Genomic DNA, 19,660 nt, shown 5'->3' on the forward strand with positions numbered 1-19,660 from the left:
TACCTCCTTTATAACAATAATTGGACGAACAGGTTAATATCCTTAGGTCAGGGTTCATCAAGTATAAAACGTCCAAAGTATACAACGTTCACAGTAAAAAGTGTACCAGTTGTGTGCGCTCAAGGGGCTGCGGTGGCCGAGTGGTTAAGGTGTCCCGACACTTTAACACTAGCCCTCCACCTCTGGGTTGTGAGTTCGAAACCTACGTGGGGCAGTTGCCAGGTACTGACCGTAGGCCGGTGATTTTTCTCCGGGTACTCCGGCTTTCCTCCACCTCCAAAAACTGGCACGTCCTTAAATGACCCTGGCTGTTAATAGGACGTTAAACAAAAACAAACCAAAAAGTGTGTGATCTACCTGGTAAGGATACAAAGTCACCTTTACTGAGAAAGTTTGTTCAGGTCCTAGCCCGAGTTTCCTCTGGCCCTGACACCCAGAAATGGTGTCAGGGCCATAGAAAACTCGGGCTATTCAGGTACTAGAAAGAGTTCTTCTTTGCCACTGCAAAAAACTAGCAAGAAAATCGTGGACAGTCAGATGCTGATGAGCTACAAATACAGTCATTGCCATCAATAATGGAGACCAATTTTTTTTAGTAAAATAAAATTTTCCTATCAAAATATAGGTCACCTAAGGTCATGTCAAATGTTTATCAGTAAAAGTAAGCATGGTTATATACTGTTTGTTTTGTGTAAGTCATATCTTGTTATAGAAATAACAACAGAAATTATTATAATTACTCCCTCGTGATGAAGTCAGGGATGGTATATAGTGTTACATATGCTCACTATCACCATTGCTCTGAGTGGCAATGGATTTTGATCAAACTTCATGTATTGGTCAAGATGAGAAGACCTCAAACAAGTCCATGTTTAAGAGTGTCAATTAAAGTCAAGGACATCTTAAGCTTTTAAAGACGTACTATTTATACAAAGTTGGTCAGAATTAAACACCAAGGCAACTGACCAAAGCTGAAAGTCACTGGGTCAGTGGTCAAATTGAAGGTTAAATTATGCATGTAGTATCTTTTCACCGATGAGCATTTTATTATGACATTATGAAGCAAAGTTGCTTCTGGAATTAAGCAATAAGTCAACTGACTTAAGGTCAAGGTCACTTGGACAAAGATGTAGGCAAATTTTTATCTTGTCACTAATAACCATTTTATGAATAACAGTTTTTTTTTTTTTAAATGCTTTGAATTAATGAGTTAGCTGACTATAAATGTCCAGGTTAAAGCTCAAGGCTACTGGACTCTATGTAAAAGAAATTTTCTGATTTTGTACTGATAAACATTTTGTCACCGTACACCGCTATAAATAAAACAACTTTCACTTTACATGTTCTTTTAAAAACATAGTTTATTTTTTAGTTTCTACAAAATAAAACAAAACAAGAATCATATCAGAAACATAAGTATATTTATTGTTAAAAAGTCTGACAATTAGACGTGTTTATGAAACGTCCCGTATTGTATATAATCAAGGGAGATAACTCTTACACGACAATTTTTTTTTGACCTGGTAGACGAAATTCGGCAGTCCGGAAAACTCGTAATCCGGACGGTTTGGGCTGGGAACGAAGGTGTTCGGATTATCGAGGGTCCACTGTACATGTATATGAAGGAAATGTCAACTGGGTCAAAGTTCAACCTCACTGGGTCAAATTTCAGGGCCACTTGGGTCTTAAGGACAAATCTGCTAAAGCAAACAAAACTTTACAAACGAGTATTATACCGATAAACAGAGGTGGGAGGAAACAAGAGTCATAGTACCACAGGTGCCTGACTCGTTTTTATAAAATAATAACATATAGAGTACATACTCTATATGTTATTATTTTATAAAAACGAGTCAGGCACCTGTGGAATAACACATGGTACTGAAAGGCAGACACCAAAATGGTAAAATTATTTGTAAAATAACTGCCTTGGTATAATTACTGAAATATCCTGGGAAATTAAACAAGCCCATGGGCCTCTTGTCATTTTGACAAGATCTTTAGTAAATCGTAATAAAATTGCAGGATATCTAAAATAACAATCGATGTCTGTATAATCTTCCAATAGTTTTTTGTAGTTATTCAATAATTTTTCAATATCAGCTCTACAGTACCATAACACGGGAAAATATATATAAAAAAAAAGTGGCATTTTAAGACATTTAATAATAAACATGTAGTTCTAAAAGTAAATCTGTGCAATGAAAAATGTTGCAATTTTTTGCCACAAATTAACTATTTTATTTTTAGCGCACGCCTCTAATCCGGAAAACATCACCGGTAGTCGGTTCTGAAAGTTCTTTTCGTCGCTTACGACGCTATGGCGGACAGAGTGCTGTAGGTTGGGAGCTGTGTTGACATTTTTCTCGTTTGTGGAGTATTTCATCAATATTAGGACAAATAACAAACATCCAAGATGCCTGTACACTTCAAGGTAAACTATGAAACAAATATTTATGTAATATTTATTTGCAATATGAATGCAACAGTGAATTTAAACTTCGAAAACCGAGACATCAATTTGTAAACAAAACCAGGTCAGAGCGATTTAAAGCGGCCAGCAGTTAATAACTGAAAAATTCACATTTAAACATGACCGATAGCAGTTCATATTGCAATCTTATAGGCTTTAATAACTCAGAATGTATTTAGACATGTTTATCACTGATAATTTAATGTGTATCGAGCATTAGAACAGACAGTTAATTTGTATAAGATTCAAGTTCAGACTCATCTGTGATTAGCGCCATTCATCCGTTTACCGACTAAAAACTAATAATAAGCTGCAAATTACAGGTTAAACCTGGACAAAGTTCATTGCGGTTCCCTGTAATAGGAAGCACACATATTTAATGGAATTTATTTCTGTTTTCTCTTTATTTCTCGTTTCTTTTTATCATGAGATCATACACATGTACCACAGTGGACATACTGAAAATACATTAGTAGACCTAACTGATCTAGTGAGTAGTACCAGGGCCCAGTTGTTCAAAAAGTGATTAGGCTAATTAATTTGATTAAATCTTTTCCGATAAAACTAATTTTACATAAGTTTATGTAACTATATCACTCACCAGTCTCTTCCTACGTGCCTATTCAAAGGAATATATACATACACAGATTTTGAAATAAAGGAGAAATGAGATTTTCACTAATCAAGTGATTAAGCTAATCACCCTTTGAACAACTGGGCCCTGAGTGTACTCGTGTACCAGCATAGTAAATTAAATGATTGTCATTGCTTAAGTTCATATAGAACATTATACTTTTAATAACAGGTTATTTTGTCTGAAAATTACACAAAGGTGAATTCTACTATAGTTTTCTATTTTGAAGTAAAAATATACACTACAAGTATAATGTACATTTTATGTACGGTATGTTAAATCTGAGACTAGATATATTGGCCCATCACCAGATCTTGGGCATTTTGAGGAACTGTTGTCTGGAGGCTAGGGTCCACATATACATGTAAATGTAACACTCAAGTTTCACCATTTTTCTTTCAAAATGTCTAACATCTGGTGTTTGGGTGTCCAGGGAAAGCTTGGTTCTTGTTCTATGGTATAGTGGGCCACAGTGGCCAAGTGGTTAATTAAGGTGTAACAACACTTTATCACTAGCTAGCCCTCCACCTCTGGGTGACGAGTTTGAAACCCATATATATGGGGCAGTTGCCTGGTACTGACCATAAGCTGATCCTGGCTTTCCTCCACCTCCAAAATAAACTACAATGTATAATAATCTTTTGTATAATGTTTAAATTCTTGTTGTGCATTAATTCTTTTTGTCGATTTCTTTCCACAGGGAAAATCTGAATATAATATACACTACAAGTGGGTTAACTCTTACAAAAGCAGGAGTTTCCGCCCTTCAGCAGAACAGGCTAAACCAAAAGCAGGCCTTTCTTCAGTAGACCTTGGTTTGAATTGTGCGTTCATGCTATCAAGCATGCATCCAATTCGCATGTATTCACAGCTACAATATATGTATGCATGTTGGTTAACATTTGTCACACCATGTCAACTTCCAATAGTCTGCAGTAACCTCATTGGTACGAAAATTAAATTCTAAATATAGATCTGGATTGTTCTGTTAATGTTCAACAATGCAAGCTTTTGTTTATTGTTTATACATGTGAAGTCCAAGGGATCCAGAATTGTGTTCATATTTTGCATATATGGTGTGACATTTGTTTCTCTATCACATTGCATCTTCTGAAATGGTGAAGGACAGTTTGATATATATGTATATATCTATATATAGCTAGCTAGCCTGACAGTTTTTTTTTTGCATGGCAAGTAGCAGTACAGCTGTTGAAACTGTGTCAAAATGTATTCTCCTATGTTTTGGGATTTGAACATGAAAAGGAGCAAAGTTTTGAATATATATGGTCACATATTTCCTTTCCTTTTTCATAAATGTTGTTCAGTTTTCGCTGTACTTATGATACTATAGATGTTACCCCTCGAGCTCCCCTTCCCTACATTTTCACATGCAAGTGACAGGTTCCCCATGATAGTATATCTATATAACTTCATTTGAAAATTAAACTATCACTTATTAACTAGTGAATAAGCCGTAGTGTTGTGATTTTCACCCGTATTTGAGGATGAATAATATAGCATCACTGTACAGTATCACATGCAAAATTCAGGTGACATATATGTATCAAAATGCTGGCGGTGGTGTCTGTTGTCTGCACAGAGGTTTCTGTGTGATAACTCGAGTTCCCTTGGGCCAATCAAACTCAAACTTCATGCAGATCTTCCCTACAACAAGTGCTTGCTGGGGATTGCTTTTCGTTTGTGGAGGGGCCGTGGTGGCCGAGTGGTTAAAGTGTCCCGACACTTTATCACTAGCCCTCCACACCTCTGCTCTGGGTTGCAAGTTCGAAACCTAAGTGGGGCAGTCGCCTGGTACTGACCATAGGCCAGGGGTTTTTCTCCGGTTCTCTGCCACTCTGGCTTTCCTCCACCTCCAAAACCTGGCACGTCCTTAAATGTCCCTGGCTGTTAATTATAGGACGTTAAACAAATGCAAACCAAACCAAATTTTCGTTTGTAGGTCAAAGGTCATGGTCACTGTTACTAAAAGTAGAAAAATTGTTTCTGGGTGATAATTCAAGTTTCCTTGGGGTTGATCAAACTCAACTCAAACTTCTTCATGCAGTTTTTCTTACCACAAGTGCTTGCATGGGATTGTTTTTTTCACCGGTCCAAAGGTCAAAAGTCAAGGTTACTGTTACTATAAATAGAAAATCTGTTTCCTTGCAATAACTCTTGTAATCACCCAGCTTTCTGCATAGGTGACACATCCACTTCCTCGAAATTCTTTGTTTTACTGGATAGTTTAGCTTTTGAGCGAAGTATATTTCAGATTGTCGCAGCCAGAACCAGAATGCAGAAACTACATGTGACAGTTCAAATTATAGCTGTAGTCCATCACTAGATAAAATGCTTGCATGTTTGTACTACTTATTAATTACAGACGAGTTCGGAATACAAAGAACATTACAAACCCATCCAATCATTCAAGAGCGCCTCATTCGCACCTAGTGCAGAACAAAATGCTCCAGCAGCTGGCCAGCAGTCGTCAAAGCTAGGTATAGATTGTGTTATTAACCTTCCATATAAGGTTGAACTGAATTCCGTCTCGTCAAGTTCAAGATTTACAATTTTTGTAAAGACTGCATACACTAATATAATTAACTTGCTGTGTATTGAAATGCTGTGTAATTTAACATTTCACTAAGAAGCATGATATATTGTATTAACTTAATTTTATTATATATAGTACAAAGTATACCCTTTTAGAGTACTGAAAATCTGAAACACAAGACAAATCAAAATTAACATGTGTTTGGGTTCAGAGTTCATGTGTTTGGTGTCAGAGTTTGTGTGTTTGGGGTCAGAGTTCGTGTGTTTGGGGTCAGAGTTCATGTGTTTGGGGTCAGAGTTCATGTGTTTGGGGTCAGAGTTCATGTATTATGAGCTAGCTGGCCTATAGAGTAATATGCTGAGTGTTTTGAAGTGAAATGCAGATGAATGAAAAAAAGGAAACATTTTTGTTTTTCAAATTTTCATGTGTTTGGACTTTTAAAAAGGTTTACCGCCAGTATCAATTTTATTGGACTAAAATAATATAACTTACAATTACTCTTATGGGGAAGCCCTCAATTCTAGGTATGCAGTGCAGAGCCCAAAATTGCAAAATGTTTTCATCTGTGCTTCAATAAGATTTTTAGGTCACCTGAGACAAAGTCTCAAGTGACCTATTCTAATCCCCTTTTGTCCGTCGTCGTGCGTCGTCCGTCGTCCGCCGTGCGTCGTCCGTCGTCCGTCGTGCGTCCGTAAACAATTTACATTTTCGACTTCTTCTCCAAAACCCACAAACCAAATTCTATGAAATTTGGAAGGAAGCTTCTATGGCTAAAGGTCAACCAAAATTGTAAATTATATGGTCCCCACCCCCCAGGGGCCTGAGGGGCGGGGCCAAAAAGGGTCAAATTGACTAAAACTTCAAAAATCTTCTTCTCTAGTCTCAGATATGCTGGAATCAAACATTCTTCATAGATGGAAGGGTCTTAAGGTGTTTTACCAAAATTGTAAATTTCATGACCCAGGGGTTTTACGTTTGCCCCTGGGGAGGGGATAAACTTTACTATAGTTTATATAGGGAAATCACATTTTTGACTTTAATTTGTTTTATTTCTATTGGAATTCATTCTAATTTTGTAAACATCGTCAGCATGGGATGACAGTTTGATGGCATGCACATGTTGGCCCTGACTGACCCCCAGGGGCTGATGGGCGGGGCTAAAAAGGGCCAAATTGACTGAAATTTCACAAATCTTCTTCTCTACTCTCAGATATGATAGAATCAAATACACTTCATAGATGGCTGGGTTTGAAAGTTCTTTACCAAAATTGTGAATTTCATGACCCTGGGGTCTCAAGTTTGCCCCTGGGGCGGGGCTAAACTTTACTATAGTTTATATAGGGAAATCACATTTTTGACTTTAATTTGTTTTATTTCTATTGGAATTCATTCTAATTTTGTAAACATTGTCAGTATGGGATGACAGTTTGATGGCATGCACCTGTTGGCCCTGACTGACCCCCAGGGGCTGATGGGCGGGGCTAAAAAGGGCCAAATTGACTGAAATTTCACAAATCTTCTTCTCTACTCTCAGATATGATAGAATCAAATACACTTGATAGATGGCTGGGTTTGAAGGTTCTTTACCAAAATTGTGAATTTCATGACCCTGGGGTCTTAAGTTTGCCCCTGGGGCGGGGCTAAACTTTACTATAGTTTATATAGGGAAATAACATTTTTGACTTTTATTGGTTTTGGAATTCATTCTAATTTTGTAAACATTGTCAGCGTGGGATGACAGTTTGATGGCATGCACATGTTGGCCCTGACTGACCCCCCCGGGGCTGATGGACAGGGCTAAAAAGGTTCAAATTGACTGAAATTTCAAAAATCTTCTTCTCAAGACTGAAGGTGGAATCTTATGGTGCTTTATGAAATTTTAAATTTCATGACCCTGGGGTCACAAGTTTGCCCCTGGGGAGGGGTTAAATTTTACTATAGTTTATATAGGGAAATCACATTTTTGACTGATTTGTTTTGATTTCTATTGGAATTCATTCTGGTTAACATTTTCAGCATGGAATGAAAGTTTTATAATATGCATATGTTGGCCCTGACTGACCCCCAGGGGCTGATGGGGGGGGGGGGGGGGGGGGGGGCAAAAAGGGTCAATTAAATAAACTGAAATATTTCAAATCTCAGGTGACCGTTAAGGCCCATGGGCCTCTTGTTCATTAACTCAGCCATGTTAAAACATGCAAGCAGATCAGGTGACTTTGCGTTTGTCGGCACATCAGTTCAGATACAGTTTCAGTAGGCTTTATTAAACTGTATACATGGTCAGGCCACTAAGCACTATCTAATGTTGCTATGTGATCCTAATTTGTAAAATTAGTTAAATGCTTGTGTTTGATACCTGGGCCTAGTTATTCGAAGGATGATTACCGGTAGCTTAATTAATTAATTAGTGAAAATCTTATCTCTCGTTTACCTCATAAGTGTGTTTTCCTTAAAATGGTCAGGCAGGAAGAGACTGACGAGTGTTATATAGTTTCATGAAATATTTTCAAGTTAATTAGTTTTACCAGATATTATTTTAACAGAAATCATTTTATCAGGATTTTAAAATTGTTGTTAAACTACTATGATTAGCATAATTACATTTTGAATAACTGGGCCCAGAAGACTTGGATGTGAACGATCTGGTACAGGTCTAGTGATTTGATTATACAGGTGATGCCTGCTTTGATATGTACCTGTATTTAGGGCAAGAAAATCTCTGGTCTAATATACAGTATATTCTTTTATATATTACTTACAAAACATAATTGCAAAGAAAACATATGATTTTGTATTAAAAACATTTATATTGGAATAACTATACTCAAACCTTGTTATTCCTAAGTTTGAGGGATTATGAAAAAACTTCCAGACATCCCAAGTAATCAGTATTTGAGATAAACGAGTATACATTGTATTTAGAATTTTACTGGCGGAACTGAATTTTTACTTCGACTTACTTTCAATTTTCAAGTTATAAGTGTTCAAGATTACAAAGTTTGACTGAATAGTGAAATTAAGTTACTGCCAAAATTGTGTGTTCAAATCTAAAGTTCCCGCTTCTAGCATGTCATGTTTTGATTTTTTTTGCCCTGGTATTGGTCCAAGCTCCCCATGGTGAAGTGGATATATGCATGTTGTGTAACACTTTAAAAGTTTATAAAACTAATGGAAATTTCTGCATTACAGCTTACTTTCTGGTATATAAATTTTAATGTGTTACTAACATTGTATATATTTTTACAACCTCCTTTTTACAAAAATATTTAATATGTAAACTTGCATACAGCATTATTGTACCCCCTAAAATGTTAAACATTTGTTAATTTATTCATATGTATAAGACTATGAATGTCATTACATCAGTCAATGTGCCCAATAAGTTAAGATAGATTGTATAAATGTCATTACGTAAATAAGTTTGTCAAATAAGTTAAAGTTTTGTCCAATAAGTTAAGATGAATTGTGTGAATATCATTACAAAAATAAGTTTGTCCAAGAAGTTAAAATAAATTGTATAAAAGTTATTACAAAAATAAGTTTGTCCAATAAGCAAAGACAGGACTTATGAACATCATTACATGATTTCTATGGATGCCCCTAACAATGTCTCCCTGATCAGCTTAGACAAGCTTTAAGTATATGTACTGTTTGTATATATAGGTGTGCCCTCTGAACCACCGATTCAGAGGAAGAAGAGGCTGGATGGACCCACGACAAGCCTTAGCAATCATTTCAATCAGGGTCTCGAGTCCCCTGGGAGTGAGGATTTTGCCCTCCTGGGTGCAAATGATAAGTTTATGGAAAATGTGAAATACAAGGCCAAGTCTCGCGGTGCTTCTCCTCCCAAACAACAGAAACTCGCACATACCAAGGTAAGTAATAATTTTCTTCTCTCCAAAACAACAAAAACTAATTGTTGTTTATTTCCAAACAACAGTACTAGTTCATGCAGAAGATTTAGTTTGGTAGGTCTATCATTTTGGGATTTGCCATGTACAAATGTATCCCTAATTTGTTGCTACTCAGTCTAATTGGGCTAAATTTTCATTTAAATTAAGGGATGGTTAACATATTATACCCAATAAGCAATATTTTTTAATCAATTTTTTAATTACCTGGTTATTATTATTTATTTTTTTGTTGACCAACAAATCCCCTTTATGGCTAATTTTTAAAAGGCCTCAATTTGAACTAAATGATATGATTTTTATGTTAATACTTGTTTTAATATGTTAGGCTGGTTTACTGTTGTAAATTGTGGTATATTTAATATGTTAGGCTGGTTTACTGTTGTAAATTGTGGCATATTTAATTTCTAGATTGCAGATTAACTTGCAAATTTTAGTCAATGGATAAATTAATTATAAACTGGCTGCCAGCTATAAGTTATTTTTCTATAAATGTATCAATGTCCATTGATACATCAAATGACAAAATACTAACTCCCTATTCGCTAAACACTTGGATAATATGAGCTGCTAGTCCCTATCAAATTTGGGGTGAGATTGAGCGTCTGTTGTGATTTTGACAAAGATGATGAAAATGGCTAACGCTGACAGGCCTTCCAGTGGTGAAATAGGGGGTTGAATATTGAAATTATCAAAGTAAAATATAAGTGTGATATCCTGAAATAATTATACCCCTCTTTTGAGAGCACATTGGTCTGATAGTGTTGTACATGTCTTGCCTCCCGCTCAGATATCTATACCATCCCTTGACAACACTATCAGACCATAACGCCCTGAGGCCCGGGTATTATACCATCCCTTGACAACACTATCAGACCATAGGACCCTGAGGCCCGGGTATTATACCATCCCTTGACAACACTATCAGACCATAGTGCCCTGAGGCCCGGGTATTATACCATCCCTTGACAACACTATCAGACCATAGGACCCTGAGGCCCGGGTATTATACCATCCCTTGACAACACTATCAGACCATAGTGCCCTGAGGCCCGGGTACTGTACCATCCCTCGACAACACTATCAGACCATAGTGCTGTCTTTTAACAGAAAATGTACCAGGTATTTGAAAATGGCATTCAATTACTTTTTACTAGCTAGTCATCCCCAAACAAAAAACATAGAAAATATCATAAACAACTATAGCCACAGCATCATGATTATCTGTATTTTTATGTGTTAGTCAAGTGTAAATAATGGAAGCTTTATTCATAGATCAGTAATTTTTCATTGTGTAATTACATATTTAATTGTGTAATTACGTAGTTAATTGTGTAATTACGTTTTTAATTGTGTAGTTATGTTTTTAATTGTGTAATTATGTATTTAATTGTGTAATTACATCTTTAATTGTGTAATTTCGTCTTTAATTGTGTAATTATGTATTTAACTATGTAATTACATCTTTAATTGTGTAATTTTGTCTTTAATTGTGTAATTATGTATTCAATTGTGTAATTATTTTAGAAAGAAAAAGAAAACAGACAAGAAGTATCAAAACCTAAACCGGCTCCTGTGGTAAATACCGAGATGTACCGAAGGTCTGTAAAAGAGGATTCAAGACCTTCTAAGGTAGAATCAAAATCTAAAACTCAAGAGAGCCCTAAGGTCCCAACTCCTATGGCCCCTAGGGAAATGAAGGGTATGTTGCCCTTACAGCTCAAGAGTGAACTAGAGGCGCCGAAAATATCAACAAAGAGCCCGGTAAAATCTGTAAAGAAAAGTGCCACTAGTGACATGAATGCCAACAAACAAGAGTCGCTGACCAAACTTCCTCTTAAAGACAAGATGATCAGTAACATGAACGAATCCGTACAGACCAACATGGATAAGGGGATAGCACTGTCTGCTCCGGAGGCCCCGGTAAGTAAAGCTAAGGAAGTGTCAGATGTTCTGGAGGGCTCCGTAAATAAAGTTAAGGAAACATCAGATGTTCCATAGTCCTCCATAAGTAAAGCTAAGGAGGCTAAGATGCTGCGGAGGTCTCCATAAGTCTCCATAATGAAATTAACTAGAATTCACCCAATACTTTATTTTTTCGGTATCAACATTTTGTGATATCATTCTATCCTCAAAATAGAATACATTATAAATGTAACACTTACGTATGTTTGGTTAATAGGCGGAGTTTGCCCTGAAGTACAAGGCAGGTATTGCACCACCACGTCCAAAGAGGAAAGTGTCCGAGTACCAGAAGTCGTTTGACTGGAAGGTGGGAGGCAAGTCATCGCCTCTCCTAGCCGCTGAGCAGGTGAGTGTACTACAGAGACACAAGGATAACACACAAGCCTTTATAAGTTTACTACTGTAAACCTAAATTATCAGAAGATGTTTGACTGGGGGAGTGGGGAGGCTGAGGGATAGGGGATCGGGAGGCGTAGGGGATGGGGATGGGGAGGCTGAGGGGCAGGGGATGGGGAGACTGAGGGATAGGGGATGGGGAGGCTGAGGGGTAGGGGATGGGGAGGCTGAGGGGATGGGGAGGATGAGGGGCAGGGGATGGGGAGGATGAGAGGTAGGGGATGGGGAGGCTGAGGGGTAGGGGATGGGGAGGCTGAGGGGTAGGGGATGGGGAGGATGAGGGATAGGGGATGGGGAGGATGAGGGATAGGGGATGGGGAGACTGAGGGGCAGGGGATGGGGAGGCTGAGGGGTAGGGGATGGGGAGGCTGAGGGGTAGGGGATGGGGAGACTGAGGGGCAGGGGATGGGGAGACTGAGGGGTAGGGGATCGGGAGGCATAGGGGATGGGGATGGGAAGGCTGAGGGGTAGGGGATGGGGAGGCTGAGGGGTAGGGGATGGGGAGGCTTAGGGGTAGGGGATGGGGAGACTGAGGAGTAGGGGATGGGGAGGCTGAGGGGTAGGGGATGGGGAGGATGAGGGGTAGGGAATGGGGAGGCTGAGGGGTAGGGGATGGATAGGATGAGGGGTAGGGGATGGGGAGGCTGAGGGATAAGGGATGGGGAGGCTGAGGGGATGGGGAGGCTGAGGGGTAGGGGATGGGGAGGCTGAGGGATAGGGGATGGGGAGACTGAGGGGTAGGGGATGGGGAGGATGAGGGATAGGGGATGGGGAGGCTGAGGGATAGGGGATGGGTAGGCTGAGGGGTAGGGGATGGGGAGGCTGAGGGGTAGGGGATGGGGAGACAGATGGGTAGGGGATGGGGAGACTGAGGGGTAGGGAATGGGGAGACTGAGGGTAGGGGATGGGGAGGCTGAGGGGTAGGGGATGGGGAGGCTGAGGGGTAGGGGATGGGGAGACAGATGGGTAGGGGATGGGGAGACTGAGGGGTAGGGAATGGGGAGACTGATGGGTAGGGGATGGGGAGGCTGAGGGGTAGGGGATGGGGAGGCTGAGGAGCAGGGGATGGGGAGGCTGAGGGATAGGGGATGGGGAGGCTGAGGGGTAGGGGATGGGGAGGCTGAGGGGTAGGGAATGGGGAGACTGAGGGGTAGGGGATGGGGAGGCTGAGGGATAGGGGATGGGGAGGCTGAGGGGTAGGGGATGGGGAGGCTGAGGGGTAGGGGATGGGGAGGCTTAGGGGTAGGGGATGGGGATGCTGAGGGGTAGGGGATGGTGAGACTGAGGGGTAGGGGATGGGGAGACTGAGGGGTAGGGGATGGGGAGGCAGATGGGTAGGGGATGGGGAGGCTGAGGGATAGGGAATGGGCTGAGGGGATGGGGAGGCAGAGGCAGAGGGATGGGGAGGCTGAGGGATAGGGGATGGGGAGGCTGAGTTTGGCGGAATCTCCCAAAGTAATTACTTGGTGAAATGGTAGTAACCATTATGTGAACATAATGATCAAGTGTGGAAAGTAAAATCATTTTATCAAATATATATATTTTTTTTTCATTTCTGTGTTGAAATAAATTTCTTTACACTCATCAAATTCCACACGTCATTTTTTTTCTGCCTGGAAATGGTTCACAAATAAACCTTCCCCAAACTTTATCAATGAGTTAGAGTAAATACAGTAATTAAAAGTTTGTTAATTATCAAATTCTGATCGGTTGCCATGGTTAAGTGATCCTGTTGTTGTATACACTGCCCAAATATGAGGATCATTTTGATATTGCCTAAGGTCGTGTACAACAGTAACCCCGCTGTGGCCCCATTCAGGAAGGATGTGGTTCCTAAGAAGAGTGAATACGACATGCAGTTCCAGAATTGGAAGCTGTCCGAGGATGCGCCTGTACAGGCGGCAGGCAAGTCGTCAAAGAAAAGGTCAAAGGTACGTAAGTGACTACTGAAGTCAGGTCAGTGTGAAAATTACAAAAAATGATGTTGACCATTACAAATGACCAGTGACCACGATCGGTCAAAGGTTCTTATCAAACTATTAGAAATGTGACTGGAAACTTGTCAAGTTCCTGGTCAAAAAGTTTCACTGCATTTGTGTTTCATTGAATGATATATTAGAATTTAGACATTTCATGTTTTACATGAACAAAATATTAGAATTTAGACATTTCATGTTTTATGTGAACAAAATATTAGAATTTAGACATTTCATGTTTTACATGAACAAAATATTAAAATTTAGACATTTCATGTTTTATGTGAACAAAATATTAAAATTTAGACATTTCATGTTTTATGTGAACAAAATATTAGAATTTAGACATTTCATGTTTTATGTGAACAAAATATTAAAATTTAGACATTTCATGTTTTATGTGAACAAAATATTAAAATTTAGACATTTCATGTTTTATGTGAACAAAATATTAAAATTTAGACATTTCATGTTTTATGAAGTTTTATGAAATTATATTTCTGATAATATGTGAACAGTTCATTGAAAGAATCTTCAGTGCGTGTTAAGTTATTTTTAAAAACATTTTTTTATCAGCAGTAGAATAATTTTATCTCTTATGTTTTTCTGTTGAAACATAATGATGTATAAAATCTGGTTATTTCAGCCAAAGAGAAGCAAAAGTGTTGGAGGTAAGATTTTGCAATGAAACATCAACTCATCTATCAAACACAAACATCAACTCATCTATCAAACACAAACATCAACTCATCTATCAAACACAAACATCAACTCATCTATCAAACACAAACATCAACTCATCTATCAAACACAAACATCAACTCATCTATCAAACACAAACATCAATTCATCCTTCAAACACAAACATCAACTCATCTATCAAACACAAACATCAACTCATCCTTCAGACACAAACATCAACTCATCTATCAAACAAACATCAACTCATCTATCAAACACAAACATCAACTCATCTATCAAACACAAACATCAACTCAAAATCACATCTTCAAAACAAAACATGCAACCAGCACAAGACACAAACAGAACTCAGCGAGCAAACACAAACAGCAACGCAGCTAGCAAACACAAAACGCAACGCACTATCAAACACAAAAGCAACTCTCCGCAAAAACCAAACAGCAAGGCAGCCGTGCAAACACAAACAGCAACGCAGCGAGCAAACACAACAGCAACGCAGCTAGCAAAACAAAAGCAAGCAGCCGCCAAAAAACAGCAAGGCCCATCAAACACAAACAGCAAGCAGCCGGCAAGCAGCAACAACAAAAACAGCAACGCAGCGAGCAAACACAAAAAAGCAACGCAGCAGGCAAACACAAAACAGGCAACGCAGCGAGCAAACACAAACAGCAACGCATCTATCAAAAACACAAACACCAAACTCAGCGTGCAACACAAAACAGCAACGCAGCCGGCAACACAAACAGCAAAAGCAGCCGGCAAACACAAACAGCAACGCAGCGAGCAAAACACAAACAGCAACGCGCGAGCAAACACAAACAGCAACGCAGCGAGCAACACAAACAAAGCAGCGAGCAAACAAACAGCAACGAGCGCAACACAAACAGCAACGCAGCCGGCAAACACAAAACAGCAACGCAGCCGGCAAAAAACAAACAGCAACGCAGCCGTGCAAACACAAACAGCAACGCAGCGAGCAAACACAAACAGCAACGAGCCCGCAAACACAAACAGCAAAAGCATCAGCAAACACAAAACATCAAACTCCGCAGTCAAAACAAACAGCAACGCAGCTGCAAACACAAACAGCAACGCAGCGAGCAAACACAACAGCAACGCAGCCGTACAAACACAAACAGCAACCAGTCGATCAAACACAAACAGCAACTCATCATCAACACAAACAGCAACGCAGCTGAGCAAACCCCAAACAGCAACGCAGCGAGCAAACACAAACCCTGCAACTCAGCGGCAGACACAAACATGCAACGCAGCAGCAAACACAAACACAAAAGCAGTCAAACACAAACCAACGAACTCAGACAACCAAAAAGCACAGGCAAACAAAGCAACGCAGCGAGCAAACACAAAAACCAACGCACGACAAAACACAAACATGCAACGCAGCACAAACACCCAAACATTGCAACGCATCATTCAAACACAAACAGTCAACTCATCTTCAAGACACAAACATCAAATCATGCCTTCAAACACAAACAGCAACATCATCAAACACAAAACACAACTCAGCTACAAACACAAACATCAACTCATCCGTCAAAACAAAACCTCAACTCATCGTTAGCCAAACACAAAACATCAACACACGATCAAATCACAAACATCAACTCAGCTGACAAACACAAACAGCAACTCATCGAGCAACACAAACACAATCATGCCGTCAAACACAAACATCAACTCATCGTCAGAACCAAACATCAACTCATCTTCAAAACAAAACACAACTCATCGTACAAAAACAAACAGTCAACTCAGGATCAATACACAAAACACCAATGGCATCCTGCAAACACAAACAGGCACGCATCTACAAACACAAACATAACTCATCTAGCAAACACAAAACAGCAAACCATCTATCAAGCGAAAAAACAGCAACGCTAGCGATCAAACACAAACAGTCAAGCAGCTGATTTAAAACACAAACATCAACACAAACAGCAACTCATCTAGCAAACACAAACAGCAATCGCAGCGAGCAAACACAAACAGAACGAAGGAGCAAACACAAACATGCAACGCAGGCTGAGCAAACACAAACAGCAACGATCTAGCAAACACAAACATCAACTCAGCTACAAACACAAAACAGCAAATCATCGTATCAAACCCAAACAGCAACTCAGTCCCCCGGCGAGCAAAAAAAAACAAACAGCATAACTCAGCGAGCAACACAAACATCAACTCATCTCATCAAACACCAAACATCAACTCATCATTAGCAAACACAAACCATCACTCATCTATCAAACACAAACATCAACTCATCTATCAATACACAAACAGCAACTCATCTATCAAACACAAACATCAACTCATCTATCAAACACAAGACATCAACTCATCTATCAAACACAAACATCAACTCATCTATCAACACAACATCAACTCATCTATCAAACACAAGCATCAACTCATCTATCAAACACAAACATCAACTCATCTATCAAACACAAACATCAACTCATCTATCAAACACAAACATCAACTCATCTATCAAACACAAACATCAACTCATCTATCAAACACAAACATCAACTCATCTATCAAACACAAACATCAACTCATCTATCAAACACAAACATCAACTCATCTATCAAACACAAACATCAACTCATCTATCAAACACAAACATCAACTCATCTATCAAACACAAGCATCAACTCATCTATCAAACACAAACATCAACTCATCTATCAAACACAAACATCAACTCATCTATCAAACACAAACATCAACTCATCTATCAAACACAAACATCAACTCATCTATCAAACACAAAACAGTCAAGCAGCGAGCAAAAACAAAAACAGCAACGGCAGGGCAAACACAAACAAACGCAGCGGGCAAACACAAACACGAAGCAGCAACACAAATCATCAAAAACACAAACACAACGCATGAGCAAACACAAACAGCAACAAGCGAGCAAACACAAACAGCAACGCAGCGGCAAACACAAACGCAACGCAGCAGCAAACAAAACGCAGCAGCCGGCAAACACAAACAGCAACGAAACGGGCACAAACAGCAAGCACCGCAAACACAAACAGCAACGCAGCGAGCAAACAAACAGCAACGCAGCAGCAACGAAAACACAGCGAGCAAAGACAAACAGCAACGCAGCGAGCAAACACCAACAGCAAGCAGCAGCAAACACAAACAGCAAGGCAGCGAGCAAAACAAACAGCAACGAGCGAGCAAAACAAACAGCAACGCAGCGAGCAAACACACAACAGCAAGGCAGACGGAGCAAACACAAACAGCAAACGCAGATATCAAACACAAACATCAACTCATCTATCAAACACAAACATCAACTCATCTATCAAACACAAACATCAACTCATCTATCAAACACAAACATCAACTCATCTATCAAACACAAACATCAACTCATCTATCAAACACAAGCATCAACTCATCTATCAAACACAGACATCAACTCATCTATCAAACACAAACATCAACTCATCCTTCAGACACAAACATCAACTCATCCATCAAACACAAACATCAACTCATCTATCAAACACAAACATCAACTCATCTATCAAACACAAACATCAACTCATCTATCAAACACAAACATCAACTCATCTATCAAACACAAACATCAACTCATCTATCAAACACAAACATCAACTCATCTATCAAACACAAGCATCAACTCATCTATCAAACACAAACATCAACTCATCTATCAAACACAAACATCAACTCATCTATCAAACACAAGCATCAACTCATCTATCAAACACAAACATCGACTCATCCTTCATACACAAACATCAGCTCATCCTTCAAACACAAACATCAGCTCATCGTTCAAACATTAACATATCCTTCAGACACAAATTATTAACTCATCTTTCAGGCACAAACAACAGTTTCCATAATTTACAGACCATAATTCACAGAAAACTAATCACAATATCCAATCTTTTCATATGTTTTTATGGTTCAATTAAAGTTTTATAAGCTTTATACTTTAAATTAAACTTAACTACCTTACTTAAAATTCTATACAGGTATTGCCAAATGATAAATATTTCTGTATGATTTATCATGAGAACGGAACATTTTGTATCAAACATATGACATACTAACAGCCAATGTTATACTGTCTTTCTAGAAACACTGGCTGTTGTTTTGATTGGCTTAAGAGAAAGGGAAGTAGCATCATTGGTTGTGAGAGTCGTTTTAATTGGCTCTGCTGACGAGGGAGTAGCATTGGTTGTAAAAGTCATTTTGATTGGCTCTAGAAACAGGGGAGTAGCATTGGTTGTAAGAGTTGTTTTGATTGGTTGTAAGAGTCGTTTTGATTGGCTTAAGAGACAGGGGAGTAGCATTAGTTGTAAGAGTTGTGATTGGCTTAAGAGACAGGGGAGTAGCATTAGTTGTAAGAGTTGTTTTGATTGGCTTAAGAGACAGGGGAGTAGCATTAGTTGTAAGAGTTGTTTTGATTGGCTTAAGAGACAGGGGAGTAGCATTAGTTGTAAGAGTTGTTTTGATTGGCTTAAGAGACAGGGGAGTAGCATTAGTTGTAAGAGTTGTTTTGATTGGCTTAAGAGACAGGGGAGTAGCATTAGTTGTAAGAGTTGTGTTGATTGGCTTAAGAGACAGGGGAGTAGCATTAGTTGTAAGAGTTGTTTTGATTGGCTCTAGAGACAGGGGAGTAGCATTGGTTATAAGAGTTGTTTTAATTGGCTCTGCTGACTTGGGAATGATTGCATGGCTCTCGAGACAGGGGAGATAACCATTGTTGTATTATATATTCACCAGTCCTGTCTCCAGACAAGATGGCTGCTGCTGGGTCTGGTCCTATCATTACCTCGGACAACAAACGTCTTACGAAGGAGACTCCGGATGTGGAGGTTCAGCGACCACCACCCATCCCTTATGGTCAGCTTAGGTTGGTATGCTTATATTTGGAAAGATCAGCAATAGCTTGGGTGATAAGATATGCATTGTTACTTGAAAAGTATTCTAGAACATTGCAAATCTAATGTACAGTACATG

The 19,660-nt window shown here is 39.2% G+C and overlaps 1 protein-coding gene across 4 annotated transcripts in view; it reads left to right on the forward strand.

The window, feature by feature from the left end:
- Positions 1 to 2,319: 2,319 nt before the first annotated feature.
- LOC117330971 (nuclear protein MDM1-like) overlaps positions 2,320 to 19,660 on the forward strand; it is a gene marked incomplete at its 5' end in the record, with an annotated part of 50,214 nt that continues 32,873 nt past the window's right edge. For 3 of the 4 annotated variants that reach the window (XR_004533429.1, XM_033889565.1, XM_033889567.1), the window contains 8 exon segments: positions 2,320 to 2,434; positions 3,808 to 3,931; positions 9,325 to 9,536; positions 11,100 to 11,495; positions 11,755 to 11,883; positions 13,715 to 13,864; positions 14,556 to 14,580; positions 19,424 to 19,553. Coding sequence is in view for 3 of the 4 variants with exons in the window: in XM_033889565.1 (XP_033745456.1) it covers positions 2,417 to 2,434; positions 3,808 to 3,931; positions 9,325 to 9,536; positions 11,100 to 11,495; positions 11,755 to 11,883; positions 13,715 to 13,864; positions 14,556 to 14,580; positions 19,424 to 19,553 (1,184 nt within the window). 4 annotated transcript variants of the gene reach the window in all.

This window comes from Pecten maximus, chromosome 7, assembly GCF_902652985.1.
Source record: "Pecten maximus chromosome 7, xPecMax1.1, whole genome shotgun sequence".
Lineage (NCBI taxonomy): Eukaryota > Metazoa > Mollusca > Bivalvia > Pectinida > Pectinidae > Pecten > Pecten maximus.